A 20,992-nucleotide genomic window follows, 5' to 3' on the forward strand; every position below is an offset into this window, starting at 1 on the left:
GGTAAATTCTTTCTTCAACCTTGATGGAACTCCCAAAATGAATCTAAAACCCTAGCTGTGTGGGTTTTGTGCTGGATTCTACAAAACTGATTTCATGTAATTGATTTGTTTTCTGCCAAGCAGATTTATCTATCTCATATACCTGCAATTCTGTCTTATACATTCAAGATTAGCTGGGCATGGGGCCTTCGCTTTTCCTCATTGCAATTTAAATTAGAAGTTTATGCCTGCTTTGTAATGGAAAAAAGACACTGATAATAGGGTAAATTAATCCTTTCCAGCTGGAAAGCTTAGGAAAGGAAAAAAACCCAGTGTGTTGCTACAATACATCAGTCAGATACACATTTGTTTTGAAGCTCAGGGCACCAAAATTCATAGGCTTGCTTTAGCAACAAACCACTGTGGCCTTTTGACTTTGATGCTTCGCCAGATTGTTAAACTGACCCATAAGTTAACTAATTTTGAAAAAGATGGTTTTTCCAGTGTAAACCTTTGCAGACATGATTTGAGACACAGGCCAAGCCTATAAGATGATAATTCTAGGGTTTTCATCTTTAAGGTCTTTATTAAAATCTTTAGAAAAAGTTAAAACTATGAAGACAAACTACAGCAAATGCCTAGGTTAATAAAAGCAAGGTCTGAGCCTCTTTACTGATGACTGATTGGCAAATGAGTGTTTTAAATAATTTACTGAGATACCAAGAATTATGCATATACTATATCTGAGATTCCTGTATCTGTTAAAGTGGATCATTTTAATGAAGTGTTGCTGTCCTTCTGAGCTGCCATCCTAGGGAACAGCCTGTATGTTGCCTGTTGTCCCTTAATTGGCTGCATATGAATGTACTAATAAACTATGTTTTATCATTACATGAATAAGACTTGGGTATATCAGCTCCCAGCTCCTTTCTCCTCTAGCCCAGCCATGAGCCATTTGATGTTTTTGCTTGTAGGTTTAACTAATTGCAGTTTAGCATTATTATCCAGACCTAGAAAATATGTGGTTAGCCTTAAACCATGGTTTACTGAAACAAACTAGTTTCAAACCATCGCTTATGAAATTGGCATGTTTCAATAAACCATACGACAGGTTAGGGCAGTGTTGGGAATATGTAGCCCTCAGAATGTTCTTGAATGCCGACTCCCACAAGATGGCACTCCCATTAGCCAGCATGACCAGTGGCTAGAGAGATGATGTGAACTGTTGCTCAGCCACACCTGGAGGGCCACCGACTCCCCTTTCCTGGTTTAAAGTTGGTACATAACAATGAACTTACTGTTTTTTAATTCAACAATTTAATTATATTTAAGGCATTTGTAGCTCAGTTCATTTAAAAATAATGAAAAGTGGGTTTTATACTCATTCTGTTTCTCCACCACCTTCGAACCGCCAGAGGATCTTCAGAGTGCCAATATACTTCAGAATTTACTGGGTGGGGGCCATCACTATAAGAGTGCAGGCTCCCTTTTTATCACAGGACTCCCCAGCCTTGTCCTTTAGCCTGCTTTCAACCCCTGCTTTCCTTATATTCTCCCAATCTTTTTGTCCCAGACCCTGTCTCCAATATCTCAATTGCTTGTTGCCTTCTTATTTGTTGTGCCCTCCAAATCCCATTTCTCCTTGCATCTTTCTTCGGGTGCTGCTTTAAAGGGCTCCACCTCCTCCTGTCAGCTCCCACAAACTGCTGGCTCTGCAAGCGGGATGGAAGAATCCTCTCTCCTTCTGCCCACTCCCCTGCTTCACTCTTTCTGTTTCCTCATCAAGCTGGTCCCTCCCCTTCAGCATTTTTTTGCTCTATCTCTGCAGACTGAGAAGAGAGATCTGACCTTCAGCCTAACCCAATTTATTGCTGGAGGTGGGGGCTTCCCACAAATATTTATACAGGCACAGCAAAATATAATAAAAAACAAGCCAATATATATAGACCAATCATAACATTAAAACTCAGCAGCAAATGTAATGAATTGAGAAGTCCAATGAGAAGATGTTGTCCCCCCTCCACAACCTATTTAACCCATCAGAGTTGATGCCCATCAAATTGGTGAGATGGAGGCATTCCACAGTCAGAGTGTCACAACTGAGAACACTCTCTGATCTCTTCCTTCTAGCTTCTGATCTCCTTGCAGCCACTTCGAAGGAAGAGATGGGAAGGGAAAGAGCCTGAGCCCAAGGCTCAGGAATAATAAACCAATCGTTCATCATTGCATCCAAATGCAGTCAGTTAACAAGGTTGTGTAGCCATGTGCAATACAAGCCTATGCATGTTGTTTACTCAGAAGTATGGTAAGTCCTGCTGCGTTCAGTGGGGCTTGTTCTCTATCCAAGTGTTCTGGATTGCAGTCTCAAAAGCACTATTATGGATTTATTAAAAAGAACGTTTACTCATTTCTTTTTGCTGAGTTGCTTTTATCACGATCATCAAGGATACAGTCATTTCCTCCCAATTTGTAATTTGGATGAAAAAATAAGTGGTTGCAGGCTCTACTTTTTTTTGGTAACTGAAGCAAAAAGAGCTGCATTTGCTTCCAGCCAAACCTTGTAAAAGCCATTTATCTCAATTTTGTATCTTTGTTGAATTTTCTTGTTTTATTACAAGGAATGCACCACCTTGCAAACTTTACTCTACCAGGAGGTACCTCCTGGGGCTCTTAAACCATCTTTTGACCTTTTGTGTGCCTTTTCTTTTATATTCCAGGGCAGCCTGAAATAGCCCTTTCCCTTCCTAACAGATGTTTGCGTCTAGTTTATATTTCAGCATCCCTTGAGCTTTAAACATTGTGATCCATGGGTCTGGCCACAAGCAAAATCCAGGGTGCACCAGGTTAATGGAGGGGTAGGGAACTCAACAAGATTTTATTTGAGACAGATAAATTTTAGAGATGGAAAAAGAAGGGGGAAGTTCTGTTCATGCATAATTGGAATTAGAACAGTTATTAAAATGTGTTAGGAGTACATTCGATATTATAAGAAACACATCTATTGTAGCAATTGCAAAACAAACATTTGCAGTAGAGGTTGCTGACAGATGTTATAGTCAAAGTAATATGGGGATCAAATGTTGTAACATTTAATAGTAGTAGTAGTAGTAGTAGTAGTAGTAGAAGAAGAAGAAGAAGAAGAAGAAGAAGAAGAAGAAGAAGAAGAAGAAGAAGAAGCAGAAGCAGTAGTAGTAGTTTCCCCAGCCACTCTGGGCAGCTTACAGCATATATAAAGAATTGTAACACATCAGACTAAATATTTCCCGATACATGGCTGCCTCAGGTCTCTTCTAAAAGTGGTTTATTTCCTTGACATCTGATGGGAGGACGTTTCACAGGGGAGGCGCCACGTCCAAGAAGGCCCTCTACCTGGTTCCCTGTAACCTCACTTCTCGCAGTGAGGGAACTGCCACAAGGCCCTCGGAGCTGGACCTCAGTGTGCGGGCTGAGCGATGGGGGTGGAGACTCCCATCAGGCATCTGAATTCATTGACATTCTCAAGTATCAGTGAATAGCTCTCCCACCACCTACACTCAATTAAAGACCCTAGATCATGACTTGTAGAGTATTGTAGTACATACCTTTAAGAACTGCAGAAAAATTTTCCCCATTCTGTCATTTACTACCAGAGAGCTGCTTTGGGAATTTTTACAAGGAATTTTCTTTTTGGTTCAGTCTTTAGAGCTACACTCTCCCATCCTGGAACTACCTTGTAGAAACTTACCTTAACCAATGGCAGGGATCCAAAGTGTTCTCTTTCTACACCCAGGCAGTTTTGTGTGCACAACAGAGATTACCCAACATCCTAGTCAAAGTGGAGCTACTTCACATAAAGTCCCCTATAGGTTCCCAACTAACTCTTCATGCAGCAAGGGGATGTTGCAATCAGAAAAGAACCCCCAAAGTCCTGCTGTAATGTATTCCCAGAAAAAAGGGAATGTTCTTAAAGATCAGTTAGATGAGAAGGTGTGCCTGCCAAAATTCTCCACCCTAAGCAAGCATTAAAGGCACATAGGAAATCTACCCTGCATGTACCAGCTTTATGTAATCCTTTCTTGGGATACTACTTTAGACTACTAAATATTAAAAGTTAAAATATGTTCAAGACTGGATATACAGACAGTGTGCAGTGTGCCCTTTCTATAAAAGATAAGCTATTTCGGTTTTGCTTGCTGTTTTTGGATGGAAACCATGCCATGCTTCGGTCTTCATCCTGCAACTTATGTCTCCAGTGCAATGATCTCTGAGCAGGTCTGTGTTAGCTGCCCTGCTTGACCACACCTCACTTTGCCCGTTGAAAACATTCCTGTCATTTTTCCTGTTAGTTTCATTCTAAATCATTATTTCAGAGGTAGGCTTTATGTGTAAAGTTTCTTCTCGGAAGGTCATGGGCAGCTTATACAGTTTGAAACTGCTTTAACACTGTAACCTAAAACCTCTCCAGTCTTGCCAGGACTTAATTGCTTCACCATGCCAGAATATAATCAAAGTAAAGGAAAATGAAGAGGAGGTGATAATCGGGTAATTGAACAAATTGTTTCAGAAAGGGGAAAGTGATATTGCTTTCAAGACTATTTTAACTCAAGGTTGTTGGGTTTTTGGTTTTTAAAAATCAGGCTAATGAGGTTGCAACCAGTTTTCAGAATTAAATGGTCTAACCTGAGCAGAAATGGGAATAAGCAGGGTTCATTGCACCATCTCTCCATAGAGGTCTGTCAGTGACACGTGGAGATAATTCATGGAAGGCATCTCTAAAAGCTCTGTAGCCAACAAAGTAATATTTCATTTCATCAAATGTGAGCAGGAAGTTACAATGCTGACTTCTGAAAGAATCCTGATAAAAGTTGTGCATAAATAAAGCGAACCCCCCCAACAGGTAAATCATAATAATCCTTTCTAAAACTGTCTAGATCATAATAAGAAAAAGAGAGAGAGATGATTTTGCTTAATTACTTTGGCTCGAATTCATCGAGAAACAGGTGAATTCCTGGCCCTGTATCTTCATGTGCCCAAACTGAAAAGCAGCTCCTGGTACTCAGGACACCGTCCAGAATGGTGTGGGAAGTAGCACACAGAGAGGGACTCCCACTAGACAAGAAAATCAGTGGAATCCGTAATGCACCATTATACAAGCAGGAAGTGTTTTCCACTCATGCAGGAAACTCTTTGGATCAGAGCCATAGAATACAAAACTTTCTTTTTCTTTTAAAGCATTTTTAACTTTGTTAATTATATCAAGGGCTTTATGCAATAAGATACAAATCCAGAGAGAGATAGTTGCACTTAAATCACATTGTAATAAATGAGGCTATAAATCATGAAATAATTGTCAAAAAGATATGAATGACCTGGCCTCCACCCAACATGCACAGTCAGAGACTTTTACTTCTAAATAAGAGAGAGATATTATTTCAGGCAGGTAACAGTACAGACTCAGCAGCAGACACAGGGCACAGGAGTCACAGTTCAGAAGTTCAGGAGTAGGACAAGAAGTTCATAACTGGATAGAGGTAGTGAAGATGTCCCATTGAATTTCTCCATTCATCCAATCAAGCTTTTAAAGACAAGGCATGGGATACTCCTTCATAAGACTCTCTCATTTTCTGGGAACATGGGCATAGCCAGGATTTTTGAAGGGGGTAGCCAAAGGTTTCTGCTAGAGGGACAGAACCTCAGTTATTTGAGTACTTTCAATGCTTTTCAATAATTTTTGTGGATTGTGGGTAGCTGCTCCCCCAGCTATACCCATGTGTAGGAATATTGAGATTGCAAGCACGTTCCTCGTTGGGTTGGGTGGATGCTGTTCTAGCTGACAAGACTGTACCCTCCTGCTCAGTCACTGCCATCTCCTGCTCAGCCTCCTCCTTAGCTGATCAAATCCCTCCCCAGCCTCCATTGAGTTTCTCCTATCTGCAGGAAGATCAAAGGGGATAGCTGGCATCCCTGTTTCCCCTTCTAAATGAAGTTGGGATGGAAAGGGGAGGCCCCACCCTCCTCCAACCCAGGTTCCCACAATTCAGCCCTCTTCTGCTTCTTCTATCTCCTCCTCCATCAGAGCTTGCTAACCCAAACCAGATCCTGACAGTGCCCCAAAGCTGCAAGACAATCAGATGATATGCCACCTGCCCCCCACTCTTCAGTTTGGCACTTAAAATTCTCATGCGCCAACTGAAATCTCAGCCCCAGAATTTATATTCTCCATACACTCAAGTATTTTGAGGCAGCTGCTTTATTAGAATGTGCATAGATTAAATCTCTCCAAACCAGAACTTTTTGTGCTCCTCTTGGAGTCTTAGCCTCATTATGATTTGGGATGGGGAAAATATGAAGCTCCATGAAGAGCTACTCCAAACTATAGAGAAAACTATGTGAATAATACACTGTAATTTAGCAGCTACTCTGAGTAATCTCTCTGAGCATGGGAGGTGGTGGGAGAAGAGCAAGGGAGAAAATCTTTGAAGTGAGTGGAACTGTCCAGCTTTGGGGATGCTGATGTCATCCCAGGGATCATTGAATGATAAGCCTCAGTAAATCTGGTGAGTCACTGCTGCATAATAAGAAGGGCAGGGAAACCCTGAATGCTTTCAAAGATAATGCTGTAATAAACAGCCAAAAATAAATGGACAGGGCTGTAAATCCATCAAAGCAACACAATCTGATGCAGTCATGATGGAACATAAAAGCAAATGTGGAATACTGTTGACTCATTAGAAGTGGCCTTTGGTTTTCAAGGGCTGATGAAGCAGCCACAGAAGCTTTGTCAATATACAAGGGCATCCATTTCCACAGCTGCTTTCTTGTCACTGCTTATGTTCACTACAACATTTGCACACAAACTTGCCAAGATTTCAGACAATCTCATCTCTTTCTTAGTTATACAAGGGATGTATGTTAGATTCTTGGCCTGTAAAAAAAAATGAGTTGGACTTTCATTTCATTTTATCCACCCTACTTCTTGCTTCAAAACATCCTGCAAATTAATATTCATTGTTACAGTTTAAAATGTTGTTCAAAGACATTTCCTAATGCTTCTGCAAATGATAAATAATTTGATAAATAATTTATTTGCATTGAACTCAATTTTATTGCATGTAAAATCCATCCTCAGATGTGTTCCTGTGTGTCCCTCTAAAGCAGGTGGCAAGTCTTACTTACCCACCCCTCAAAATCAACATGATCAATTATATCTTCTTCAGTCATTGCTTCTGGGCATATTGATCCAGGAAGCACTATTAGGGGAAACCAAGAGAGATTTTTCAACTTCCTGAAAAGGATTAGCAAGCACCACTTGTCCTCTTCTGCAAGAGAAATAAAGAATGCATGTAATCAGTTAAGCTTTTTTCTCTGTCATACAGATTTTATCTTTTTTTTTGTAAACTGCTTTGAAGTTTTTCCCTTACAGTCAAGCAACATATTATTTTTTTAAAAATGAAATAAATAAATAGATGATAGATGATAGATAGATAGATAGATAGATAGATAGATAGATGATAGATAGATAGATAGATTTGTATCTTCTCTCTAAGGGGTATGGATCCATGGGAGGTCCAGGTGGTGGCAACATGTAAAAGGGCCTTTTCCGTGGTGGCTCCCCATTTGTGGAACGTTCTCCAGGGGTGCTTTCCTTTTGCCATTGTTAAATATCTTCAGCTGCCAGGAAAAAACTTCCCTCTATAACTAGGCCTTTGGCCTTTAACTCTCTGTGGCCTTTTGGAAGTAGGTAGGAAACTGCGGGAGGCAGTGGAAGATAGGTGTGCCTGGCGTGCTCTGGTCCATGGGGTCACAAGGACTAAACGACAACAACACGCCCCCCCCCCCAGGTTCTAATGTGAGGGGTTTTGTCTGTCTGTTTAATTGGTTGTAATTTGCTTTAGGCTGCCCTGGGCAGGATAAAGCAACTAACAAGTTCTATGAATAGATAAAATAAAAACACAATTCAGCAGATACAGTAAATCGGAAATCCTGATGGAAACATCTTTATTTTGAAAAGATTCGGCCATAGATTCTGCTGTAGAGGGAAGAGCTTTATATTTTCAATCGCATCAATAATTGTCACTGTGATCTTATTCATTATTCTCCAGAAAACCTCCATCAGAAAATCCCATTCAAAAACATTTTGCTTTATAGGCAGTAGCTTTCATAACCTGGCATTTATCTGCATCTGATGACACAGGCTCTTGTCTACAAAGGCTCATACCACAATAAAATTGCAGTTACAAGACTCAGAAAACATGTGTGAAGTAACTCCAGAACAAAGTCCAGATGTGTAGCTGTTGCAGTAAAAACAACAAAAAGCCTTATGGCACTTTAAACACTAACAAACTGGGGGGGGGGGAGATTACCAGGGCTTATTTCTGAGTTGGCTTGGTTAGGCCTGATGTTATAACAGCATTAACTCAAGAAAACAGCAAGTGCAAATGGCAAAGTGTTCTATTAGTAGGCTTCATGCATTAATTAATGAATAGTTGTAACTGAGTTAGAGAACTCAGAAATAAAAAGCCAAAGTAATTGTAATGAATCTAATATGACGGAGAAGCTTAAATGCTAGCTAGCCAGTTGTTGTTATGCATATTTTTCATGGCAACACAATGGGTAAGTAGTTAATGGGTTTTTCTTTCCCTCTAGTAACTGATGTATTGACAATGTTTATGTGTTCTGAATTCATTCATAATTTCCCCAACATCTGTTTCCTCTTGTTTTCCCAACAGTATCCTTTGTGTCCTGGGAGCTAGAATTATATTCATTAGGGGACTGAATGCAGGACTCATACCTGTTTTCTGTGTCATTGAAGAATCATCAATGAATAACAAGAGCATTATTTTGCACATTAATTGGGATGCTTAAGTGCCCATTAACATCCCATTAGGGCTGCTAACAAGCTTTTTAGTCTGACATGCATTTCATGTACTGGTAAAAAGCTCCTTGGCCACCCCCACCTCCATCCTTCCTTGCTAAATGTCAGTAGTTTCAAGAAAAGGGTTTGTGAAATCCTGATAAATGCTATTTTTTAAAGGAATTGTATGGATGTGCCCTTGCCATCCTACCCTTTTAAATTAAGGCAGAATGTGTGAGCAGCATGTCTCTGTTGAGTCAAACACACAGCACTGGAGGATGAGCTGTCTAAAGGTTGCTTGTGGGAGGAGGGAAAAGGTCATAGCAAGGATTTTGCCAGCTCCACTTCCAATCTTATCTCTTCCATTTTGTTCAAGGAGCTCCTTATTAGGGAAGTTCTGCAAGAGGATGAAAGAAACTCCAAAGCCTTACTGCTTTTTTATTTTTTTAAAAAAGGAAAGAAACAAGTGTCAATTACACCTGGCAATGCTATCAGGAATTCTTCTGGAGGCAAAATACATCTTGAGTTCAAAAAAGCTGAATTAAATGAATGTATCCAAAATGGGCTGTATTTTAGAAAATGATGGGAACAAAATAGGATTTCTGGTTTATTTTTTTCTAGTAACGCTGCATTCTCTTGTGTTTCTAAGCTGATGAAAGTCCCTGTGTTTTTATCATACTCAGGAAGTTCTAGTATACTTCATGTATACATATAATACATGTCTATCTTGTATGCTTTGTATATTGTACAGCATAATAGTCACAATCTGTTACTGTAGAAGCATTCTTAGAGTTTGCCATGTAGAAGTTATGGGATGGTTCATCCATGCATGAACAGATTACCCAACATTTGGTGACTTGTAGCTGAATTTGTGAATTGAATCTCTGGAAAATCATTGTAGAAAAAGTTCTGCTTTGAAGGAATGGTGAAAATGATTGTGGAAGTGATAAAGCAGTTAATCTACCATGGGCCCCCAATAACTTTTTGGCCTTTTGCATATTCATTTAATTGTTTACTCCATTTATATCTCATCTTTCTTTATGGAGTTCAAAGCAGTGTACATAGTTATCCCTCGCCCTCCATTTTATGGTCTCAACAACCCTGCAAGGTAGGTTAGGCTGAGAGATAGTGTCTGGCCCAAGGTCACCTAGTGAAAGTAAAAAAGAAGAAGAAGAAAGAGTAAAGGACCCAGTGAACTTCATAGCTGAGTGGGGTTTTGAGCAGGCTCCAAGAGATTCAAGTTGATATAGCCAACAAAATCACCAGAAGTACTGTCTGAGACTGTGGGGCGGGCTGACACCAGGTCTCCATAACAGTGGGTAGACTTCAAGTGGGTAGACTTCAAGAAACTGTAATGCTAAGTAATAACACTGTTAAGAGAGGCAGGGGCGGCAGCACAATCATTGCAAAGGAAGGAGTGACAGGGGTCAGAGAGGACAGAGGGCAAATTCGTGGAGGATAAGGCTGTTGATTACTACAAGCCATGATGGCTACGCGCTGCCTCCACAGCTGGGCACAGCAATGCCTCTGAATACCAGTTGCTGGAAACCACAAGAAGGGAGAGAGTGCTCTTGTGCTCAGGTCCTGCTTGCAGGCTTCCCTTTAGCAGGCATGGCCAAACTTGGCCCTCCAGCTGTTTTGGGACTACAGTTCCCATCATCCCTGACCACTGGTCCTGTGAGCTAGGGATGATGGGAGTTGTAATCCCAAAACAGCTGGAGGGCCAAGTTTGGCCAAGCCTGCTTTAGGGCATCTGGTGGGTCACTGTGAGAACGGGATGCTGGACTAGATGGGCCACTAGCCTGGCCCAACAATCTCTTACTATGTTCCTATGTTCTAAAGGCTGTGGAGGGGGAACAGCAGTCATTTCAGTGGTTTGGGGGAAAAGAGTATTGGGGCTATCAGAAGTAGGGGGCAGTAAGGAAAACAAAATAAGACAGGAGGGAGGTGTGTAAGGAATCATGTGACTGAAAACAAGAGAGCAAGCAAGCTATATGAACGGATGGTGAAATAATTGAGGAAATAAGAGCTGCTTATTGGTTCGTTGTCGATCAGCCAGCTGGGCCCTATTGGATCTTAATTGGCTTCTGTTTAGGAGGCCATTCTAATTCTTCCCCTCTAAGTCAGAGCAACCCTGGGTCACATCCACTTAGTTCAAGGAGCTGCTGAAAACCACAGGGAAGCACTGAAAATACAGATATGGCCCAGAGCCTTCTTCCATATCCTTCCCTGAGCTGCACGTTCTGGCCTGAACCTCCTTGAGGCACAGTTGGGAAGCTGGGTGACAACATCCTAAGTGGCAGGCTGTGTAGTGCTTCCACTGGGTCAGCAGCAGCACGGAAGGGACAAATTAAATTCAGTTAAAAGGAAAGCTCTGAAGGGCCTGGCAGTTTGCGTGAGCACTGTGCTTAAGAAGACTTATGTAATTCCCGTAGAAATCCCTTTGGCCTCACATCCAAGGTTCTCTCCCCCTCTCCTCATATTCATTTATCTTTTCATTTGTCATTGGCTCATTGTAGCTGCCTTTGACCCCCCTGCAAATCGTGCATCTAATTTCCAAAGCCCGCCAACAGGCTGCGACCTTCTCCCTCGGATTTCCAACCTCCTGGAGGTGACCTTTCAGCGGGGCACTCACTCCGGCTAGTTCAGAAGGTTTTGCAGTGCAAGGTATTTTGCTGCCACAAAAGCAAATGAAGAAGAGTCCTTTATACCTTTGAGAAAGAATTAAAAGCTCGTTCTATAATGGCCAAATGAACCTGATGAATTTAAAGGTTGATGTAACTGTGCAGGTGTCTGTCCTCATCTGCTTTAAAACTGTAGCTCAGGGAAACCTTTTGACTTCTTTGTTGGTCTCTGAGGCTGGCAAAAGTTTTGCTTGCCAAGCAGATCAGAAAATCCTTTCAAAAGTACAATAGCATATTATGGGATAAGAAAGAGAATGTGCTTTGCGTGCTCCTGGATTAGTGCTTGGCTAAAGCATAGAAACCTGCTAGCTGGATATATCCTTAATTTCCTTAGACTCCATTGATTGGATATCTGATGTGGTGACCTTAGACTGCATACTGCACTACCATCAGCCCAGAAGAATCTATGTTAAATATAAAAAAGAAACCCACCTCAAACTCCTCAAAACCAAGGGTAGCTGTGTTGGTTCATAAGGGGAAAACCCCCCTCTGGATTCCAAAGTTGGGCAATATCTTTATTAGATATAGCAGCTTCTGATCAGACTCTAGTTGTGAGCAGTGGATAGTGGCCCTGAATGGGCACGAATATCCAGACAATTCACCATCAAAACGTGTACCTAGTGAATTCAGTGGAGCCCGGTTCTGTGTTGCAATGACATTACATATAGATATGTGCCTACCAATGGCTGCACATACACAGAAGCCAGTTGCAGATATTGGCAGATGTTTCAACAAGTGAGTGTGGGTGGCTGTACAATACTGATTTCTGTCCTGAACCTAGCTGCCTAATCCACAAGGCAGATCTACATGTGGAAGGAGGATTCCCTTCCTGCATCTGATGTGGATGTGCATCCTCATCTGCACGGACATGCTTGGTCACAACTTATTGAACTGGCCAGAAGACTGTTTGACAAGAATGGGGATGTGTGCATCCCCCTGGGGCAGGAGTGACTGACCCATGGGCCATACATGGCCCGCTGCTTATTTTCAGTGCGTATATGGGTGGGGAGGATAACAGAAGGGGAATGGGGGGGAGGAACAGGAAAAGGCCTAGCTGTTGGAGCAGTGGAAGGAGTAAGGAGAAAAGCCCATTGCAAGCAATCAGTTCTGGCAAGAGCAACTTGTCCATACAGCTGTAGCCTGCTGAGTGGGGTGGAAGACAGAGGGAGTTGCATGTATCAGAAAGAGAGAGAAAAAGGTGTTGGAAGGAAGGAATAGAGAAAGCGAGTGTCCCACCCACTGCTGGGCTTGGTTCAACCCACCACTGGCATGCAGCTGCTGGCATTTCCCCAAGGATATGTGGCCCTTAACAGATGAAAGCAGTGCATGCCGCTTGACCATTGGTTGTGGTGTAACTTTAACTGGCTCAGTGGCAGCATCCTTTAGGTTGTCTTAAACTGTTTGATCTTCTTGCAGTCCATGGGACTCTCAAGAGTCTCCTCCAGCTTTTGAATTGTGGTGCTGGAGGAGACTCTTGAGAGTCTCATGGACTGCAAGAAGATCAAACCTATCCATTCTTAAGGAAATCAGCCCTGAGTGCTCACTGGAAGGACAGATCCTGAAGCTGAGGCTCCAATACTTTGGCCACCTCATGAGAAGAGAAGACTCCCTGGAAAAGACCCTGATATTGGGAAAGATGTAGGGCACAAGGAGAAGGGGACGACAGAGGATGAGATGGTTGGATAGTGTTCTTGAAGCTACCAGCATGAGTTTGACCAAACTCTGGGAGGCAGTGGAAGACAGGAGTGCCTGGCGTGCTCTGGTCCATGGGGTCATGAAGAGTCGGACACGACTAAATGACTAAACAACAACAACACTGTTGAAGGCAGGTGGGAAGAATCATTGCCTGAAAGAAGGAACAAGATTGGGGGCATGTATATTAAAAAGGAAGCAAATTATCTCAGAATTTCTGTCATTACTGCAAAGTCTGCTTTGCATGTAAAAAAAACAAAACAGAGGGGTTGTGCTATCACTGTCAGGAGAACCACCAGCAATAACTCAGTCAGTAGAGCATGAGACTCTTAATTTCATGGTCATAGGTTCGAGCCCCATGTTCTGCAAAAGATTTCTGCATTACAGGGGTTGGACTAGATGACCCTCATGGTCCCTTCCAACTCTAGAATTCTATTCTTCCCATTGCAAGGACACTCCCCTGCCACCAGCAGTTCCTGGCCAGGAAACACCTATCCTCAGGCCCGTACAGAGCTTGTCTGAGGCCCAGGGTGGGAGTCTTGTTAGAATAAAGAACAAAAAAGCAGCTGGTCCCTGCTTAGCCCTCCGAGAGTTCGGGCAAGTGTACCTGGTCGCCAACCCTGCTCTGCCTGCACTCCATCCTAAAAAAAAGCTCAGCCATCCCTATGGGTTGGGGTGGGCTGGCAGGCTGTTTCACAATGTGTAAGCCTGCTCTGCTGCATTTAAGGGTCCTCTTGATTATCCTGCTGAGGGGGCCCAAACTTCTGCCCCAAACTTCTATCCCTGATGGCACCCCTAGAAAACCATTGCCAGAGAGAGTTTGCTGCATAGATCAATGTCTGATAACATCCAGTAGCTTCATATGTCCCAAGGAACAACTGCTGGAACAACTGATTCCCTGCATGGGCAGAGGGCTGGACTTCGAGCTCCCTTTCCACCTCTGTGATTTGATTGAGATAGGATTCCTCTTGCAGTTTTGTAAAAGAGAAAATGTCATTCGGTGCCGCTGCCCCTAGATGTACACCTGCCCAAATTTGAAAGGAAAATAAAAGTCCCATTGCACCAGGTCACCCTAGAGCACGTGCTACCTTTCCAGCTGATGGCTTGTGCCATCCTAGTTTCTTCTTCTTCTTTAATCAAACACAAAACCAAAAGATTTGCTCATGAAATCGCCAGCTTCGTTTGCAAAATCGGCTGAAGCAGGGAGCAAGCAATTCTGGGCGTTTTAACTCCCCGCCTGCCCTGCCCTTGCTCCCTCCTCGCATGCGGGCCCGTTGTTCTGCGCGCTGCTCCCATTCTTCCCCGGTTCACGGATCAAACTCTCGCCCCGAAGGGGTTAAACGGGATTCTCTTCAGAAACGATGAACGGCCCATTGAACCAGGAATGCCCAATCTGCGAAGTGCTTGTGGTTGCCGGGCGGGGGGGGGGGAGCGGGGAGGGAGACTTCCTTGTCCTTCTTTCACTCCTGCAGCCCCAGCTGCCTCCTCCAGCTCATTTGAGGAGTTGTTTGATTTGGCTTGAGAGAGAGAAAGAGAAAGAGAGAGGAGGAGTTGATGCATCATGGTCTTAGCTCAGCTCCGTGCACGACTAGAGAGCTAAGTTTGCAGAGAACACCGTCAAGATGAGAGAGGCTTTCCTTAACCCAACAGAGGGGAATGAAGCTCTCTGTAGCGGCTGGATGTTAAGGTACTGGAAGCACGCGTGAGATGGACCCGTAGCCTGGCTGGGTGCTGGCTCCTCTGGGCAGGTGCTGCTGGCTGGGTGCGCTGGCCGAGGAAAATGAGTGTGATGCTATGGCGCTGGGAACAGAACAACATGACCATGAAGTTGGTAAGGATTTCCGATTGCACGCTGGTGATAACTGTGAAGAGGAAGTCTGCTGGAGACCCTCTGGCCATGTGCCTTGGGCATTTCGTTTGGATGGCATTTTTGTGTGTGCTGTTTTCTGGGCATCATTGCTGGAGTTTGGCTCCAAGCGGCGTAGCGTTCAGAATAAAGCTGTTAAGCAAAGCAGGAGTGCAGAAGCAGAGGCCGATCTCCCAACAGATCCTCCTCCTCCTCCTCCTCCTCCTCCTCCTCTCTCTCTCTCTCTCTCTCTTTCTTGCAACGCATGGCTGCGCCTGTAGTTTGATCTTTCCTAGCTTAGGCTTCTTTCAAAGCAGAAAAATAGAAATCGATGGTGCTTATACTTTGTTCTTCAGCTTCTTCCTCCTCTACCTCCCTCCCTCCCTGCTTCTCTGGATTGCCTCAGTGCCCTTTGCTGTAATAAGGATTCCTCAAGCGCAGGCATTTGGGCGCTGGGTTTGCTGATCGCTTCGGTTTTTTTTTTTAAAAAAACCTCCCCGCTAATTTCCCCAAGAGAGTTAAAAAGAAACCGCAGCTCCTTGTTTGCAAAGAGAAAGTTTGTGGGTTTCCCATTTCCCCCAGCGCAAATGAGATCAGGAAACCCAAACGTCTGCCTGTCTTTTCCAATTACTCCCCGTGCCAAGATTGGAACTGTGGGTTAAAAAACTTAGGGAGTCTGCACATTAGCGGCTTTTGGAAATCTGCTTCCAAACCTGAGCCAGCAACTGCTCTTTTTAAAGAGTGTTATTCTTTATCCATCTATTGGATTATATTAAACAATGGAAATTGCACTCCTGTGCACATTTCACTTTAAAATATGTTTCCTATGAAGTTTAGAATTCAATACCAAGGGTTTGTTCCAAGTGTCAAGGGGCCCCAAACCAGTGTATGCCTGGGAAATTGGTACTGTAGTGGAGAAAGTGCCTTAAGAGCATCACTCGCGTAGAGCATTAATTGAAACCCATATCTCTATGGCTGTCATTCAAAATTACTTCCCATCTTTTAAAAAATTATTTACATTTGAAGGACTGTTTGGGCAGTCATAATCAGTTTATGGATGATCTTACTGGATACAAAAGCCATTCTTGGTTGGGAGATCAGGATGGTTTCCGATTTGGCATGCGTGAGTGCCTCTTAGAAAATTGAATTATTATTGTTTTTGAATTGGCAGGAAAGGGTGCGTGTTAAGCACAGGGGTTGCCCAAGCATGGCTTGAGCTGCTGCCAGGCATGTTGAGAGGAGAGGTGGCTCCTGTTCCAGCAGCCTGCCTTTTTATGCTCCGGAAATCAGGAAGCTAAGAGAATGGGCTACGCAGGTGTAGCAAAAGCCCTTTCTGCAAACATAAACATCTGAGCCACTTTGGAGTGGGCCTCCCAAACAAAGAGGAGGAACTAAATGCATGGGGAAACTGAGCCAGCTTTAAAAAGTAAAGAGGGGAAAGAAGCTTTAAAAATGCAAGGCGGGGTATGCCAGCAATTTTAGCACTTGATTTTTTGCCAAATAGCCGAGAACACTTGGTTCAACAAGCAGATCTGTGATATCATATCTCATGGGGTCACAGAGGTAAAATTAAGATACAAAGTCTAGAATAACTGATAGGTTTGTATTTTGTATTTATGATATAAAAAGATCTAAAGCAAATTGAGACAAGCAAGAAAATGCCCTCCCATTTTCAGCTCATTTTGCATTTACTAGATCGATAGACATAAACTACTTCAGGTGATTCAGTGATTATTTTTCCTTTATTGCGGTTGCTGACTTTAAAAAAGGGGTTCTGTCAGGACAGACAGCAAGGCACAAATTACCTATGAATGCTGAGGATATCTGAGAAACACTGACTGTCTCTGGCCTTTATATGGGCTTTTGAGAATCCCGTAGGTACAATGGGCTCCTCTGTGGGCTTTAGTGATAATCAGATACAACTAATGCTGTTTAATATTTATTTAGCTCAATGATGTGCTAAGCTCTGGCAGTGAAAGCTTACAGCCACACATAATAGGCTAAAGGCCCAATGCCCAGAAAGTGCAATGGAGGTAACATGGACCTGGGCAGGGTTCCATATCCCACATCAGCTCATGGTTGTGACATCTGTGCCTTTCAGAGGTCAGACCTTTATTTACTGAGTGCTGCTGCCCACTAGGCTTGTCTCATGCCCACTAGAGGGAGCTTGCTGGACCTACCTTTCTCTTTCCGTTGTTGGTGAGCTGGGATCAGTCTCCTCTCTTCCCTGCCTGTTGGAATTCACTACCTCTTAGCTTTGCAGGTCCATGTCTTGAAAGAGCTTCTGTATGCATTTGCATAGAAAAGATAATTTTACATACTGTGACTTTTTTGTTGTTGTTGTCATTGTGTTAGAATGAAGGGAGAACCTGTATCTGCTAGGATTTCCCCTCAATAAGTAGGAGCCCTTCATAGGATGGATCTAGTGGCTTTTGTCCTCAAATCCCTGGCACCTACCAAGCTGCTTTTCTTTTATGGGCTAAGAGATCCAGAGAGGCTACATGGAAAGGATTAAGAGCGCTCTTCCCCATCACCATTCCTCTAGTCCCGATGGCAGTCTCTGAAACCTTATTTTCACATTAGGAAAAGGGGGGGGGGAGAGAAAGCTACATGCATCTGTGTGCAATGTCCCAGTTTGGCTCCAAAATGACAAAGTTTGACGATGTTGCATGACATATCATCCCAATAAGCATCGGTGACAATCCTGAAGTCAGCTAGTGAGGGCTGGCAGTTCACTTTAGAAAGCAGCAGCAGCATTGTAGTTCTGGTTCATGAATCAAATAGCGCTCAGAAGTTTCTTCTGAGTGGCTTTACAGCCACTCCTGCCTTGTGTAGGCAAATCTGCCTGCTTGTCACGGTTTTATTGGACTCTGTGAAACCTAATTGCTTCCTTCTCTCCTCTTTCATGGTGGCAGTGCTCTATATATGTTGTAAACACTTTTCTCTTGCTTTATTACAGATAGGACAGAGCGTAGAAGAGCACTGAAATGCTTTCTACACTTTGTTGCACCTGGTGTGCATGTCATGGTGTTCCTCTTGGATGATTTACTATATGTCTTAAATATTTTAGTGGCTGTCCTCAGGGAATTTCTTCTCCCCCGGTATCCATTTTTTGTAGTCATTTTGTCCAGGGAATAAAGCTGAAGCTATGTGGAATGCCTCTGTTTCTGCTGCAACAGATGAGCTGCCTTTATTGAAAACAACAAGTTTGGATGTTATGTCTCAAAGACGGATGACAAATCAATGGAGGCTGGTCCTTCAGGGGCAAGTGGGATGCTGCCTCACCAACCTTAGTCTTCCTGCTGCCAGACCCCACCTGCCTGCCTTCTTATTTATAACCAACCCAAGAGGTAGCACTGCCTATCAGCTTTCTCCTCAATCTCAGTATCATCACTGTGCAACTCTGCAGAGGAAGATGGGGGCAAAACTACCTAGGCATGGAACCAACAAAAGGTGGAGCCAGAGTCAATGAGAGGCAGCCAAAGTAAACTATTTCTAGTTTCAACCTCATCTTCCATTCTTGGTTCCACAAGGGCAAAACTGAGATTGAGGAAGCTGGCAGGGCAACCTTGTGGGCTGGGCAGGCAAGAAGGGGCTGGCTGAAGACAGAATGAGATTGGTGAGGCAGCACTCAATTTGACTTATTGGACCAGCCTCCAATGGAGATGGCCTAGTTCTCCTATAATGCTAAACTATGGTTTAGCATTGCATGTGCAAGCCAGAGTTCATGTGTGTTTCCCCAACCCCTCTCATCCTTTAGCATTGTTATGAGGAACAGGTGAGAAGCTTGTGCTTCCATAAAAGGCTTGATTCTCTTTTATGGCCCATGCTGACCCACACTGCTATAGAGAGAAAAGCAGAGGTTAACACTTTGTGGATATTCCATTCTGAGCCAAACAGATGCTGAAATTATTTATTGTGCTGAGGGCTGTTGTTAATTGCAAGATTCCAATTAGATGATATTTAGTTGTTGCTTCTTTCTACTCTAAGGGCTGTGAGGACAGGAGTTTTACAAGGTATATAAATATATGTGTAGATGATTATATCAGTCTTTCAACACCTGGAGATTGCCCATTGCAAGAAAGGTTTCCAGGTGCTAACAAGTACATCATCAACTATGACTTGATCTTTCTAAATGGCTACAGGGCTAAAAATGGAATGAGTTACTGAATCAAAATCAAGACTTGGTCGGGTTCATCACATATTCCTCCCCACTTAGCACTGATGGGGAGATAAAAATCACTGTCTCTACTCTTTCAACAGCAATCTTTGAAGCAAAGAAAGAATAATTTTTCTCTCCATCACATCTATTTCCGATCTTCCTCCTATGTGTATGAATGTGCATGTTTATGCACCCATGTGGGTGGGTGTGCATGCATGTGATGTGTACCTGAATGTATGTCTGTTTTTGTGCAGGTGTGGAGAAGAGAGTGAGTGTATATGCGGAGAGTGTGTATGTGTGGTCTGCAAGTGTGACCTGTGTACTTCTGTGTGCACATTCATTTATTTACTTAAAACATTTATAAATGGCTTATTTCAAAAATAAACAATATCATTAAAACAAAAATATGACATAAAACCAGAAAAACAATAGTATAAAAGCATATATAAGTAGGAATTCATGGTGGGCAGAGGGGAGTTTTGTGGTCACAACTGTTTTGGCCATAAGAAGCACTGACTCCTTGAAGGATTGGCCAACCCTGAATGCATCTCTCTGGTCCAAAAGGCTAGCCACCCTGCTCAAAGCAATAGTAAAGGGTTGGAGCATGAGCCCCTCTCACTGTCTTTGCATAGCACGGAAACTCAATACAGAAGTTGTTGTGGGTATTAAAACAAAACCCCAAGAGTGCCCATGTGAGGCTCCATATGGCAAATGGCACTGTTTAGATTGTGTTGTTGACTCTGTTAGGGCACCAGTGCAATGTGCACTTATCCATGCATAGGGAACTGTAACTCAGTTTCTGAAGCATGAGGATGGCCATGTGGAACTATCCTGCCCTCCCCCCTTTTTTTACATGTGCTTCTGCACCACTGTTAGATTGGGCTCTAGCAGCTTCCAAAAAAGAGAGCACACCTTTGCACGAGCTGCGATCGGTTACAACTGCATAGCCAGATCTCTCCCAGCATTGCTCCCCAGAAGCTAGTATTCAGGGGCATAATGCCTCTGAATGCAATGCTTGCATATATTGCCATCATGACTAATAGCCATTGATAGGCTTATCCTCTACAATTTTGCCTGCCCCCTTTTAAAGCTTTGTTAGCCTATCTCTCTCTCTCTCCACCTCCCACTTTCATAACTCTTATTTATTTTACATACGTGCCCTTTCTTTCTCATTCTCAGCTTGTTCTTGTGTATCATGCCTTCTTTTCTGACTCTGGCTGCTATATAAGCTGCTTGCTAGCAGCTTTAGTGATGCTGTTACTATTTCTGCTTCTGAAATATATTGTTATATATTAATATTGTAAATCTTTCTTCTCCCCCCCTTTTTAAAAAAGTGCAATTAAGACAAATATAAGACAATTAAAATACAGAAGTGATTAATCCAATTCCTTTATAGAGAAACCATGCTTCCTTTGAAACATGATCAAGGTTTATGTTACCATCTGCTATCAGTTTACATGTAGGAAGATAAGCCTTGCATGGAAAAAATGTTTATGTGAAATTCTAGACAAGGCAAACATAATGATCTTTTTATGCCTTTAAAAGGGGACCTGACCTTTAATCATACTGATAACCTGCTATTTTCCGAGAAAGCACCACATTTATGTTTCTCTCTGAAATGCAATTACTGCTTGCATTTGCTTCCCAACTGCTAATAGCACTGCATGCTCCACAGAGTATGATGGGAATATGTGCAAACTGACCCACTATTTTGCCATTGAAACCTCACTCTGGCAAAGATCAAGGCAGCGGCAGAAGTGAGAGACCCCCACTTTCTGTTTGTTCCCAAGACTCTG

The 20,992-nt window shown here is 42.9% G+C and overlaps 1 protein-coding gene across 6 annotated transcripts in view; it reads left to right on the top strand.

The window, feature by feature from the left end:
* NAV2 (neuron navigator 2) overlaps positions 1-20,992 on the top strand; it is a 531,973-nt gene that overhangs the window by 307,183 nt on the left and 203,798 nt on the right. The window contains exon 1 of one of the 6 annotated variants that reach the window (XM_053388976.1): positions 14,650-15,019. The exons of the other annotated variants lie outside the window; for them this stretch is intronic. Within the exon in view, the coding sequence (XP_053244951.1) occupies positions 14,969-15,019 (51 nt within the window). The 5' untranslated portion in view covers positions 14,650-14,968. Of the gene's footprint in view, positions 1-14,649; positions 15,020-20,992 lie in introns of those variants that run through there. 6 annotated transcript variants of the gene reach the window in all.

Source organism: Podarcis raffonei, chromosome 1 (assembly GCF_027172205.1).
Source record: "Podarcis raffonei isolate rPodRaf1 chromosome 1, rPodRaf1.pri, whole genome shotgun sequence".
Classification (NCBI taxonomy): domain Eukaryota; kingdom Metazoa; phylum Chordata; class Lepidosauria; order Squamata; family Lacertidae; genus Podarcis; species Podarcis raffonei.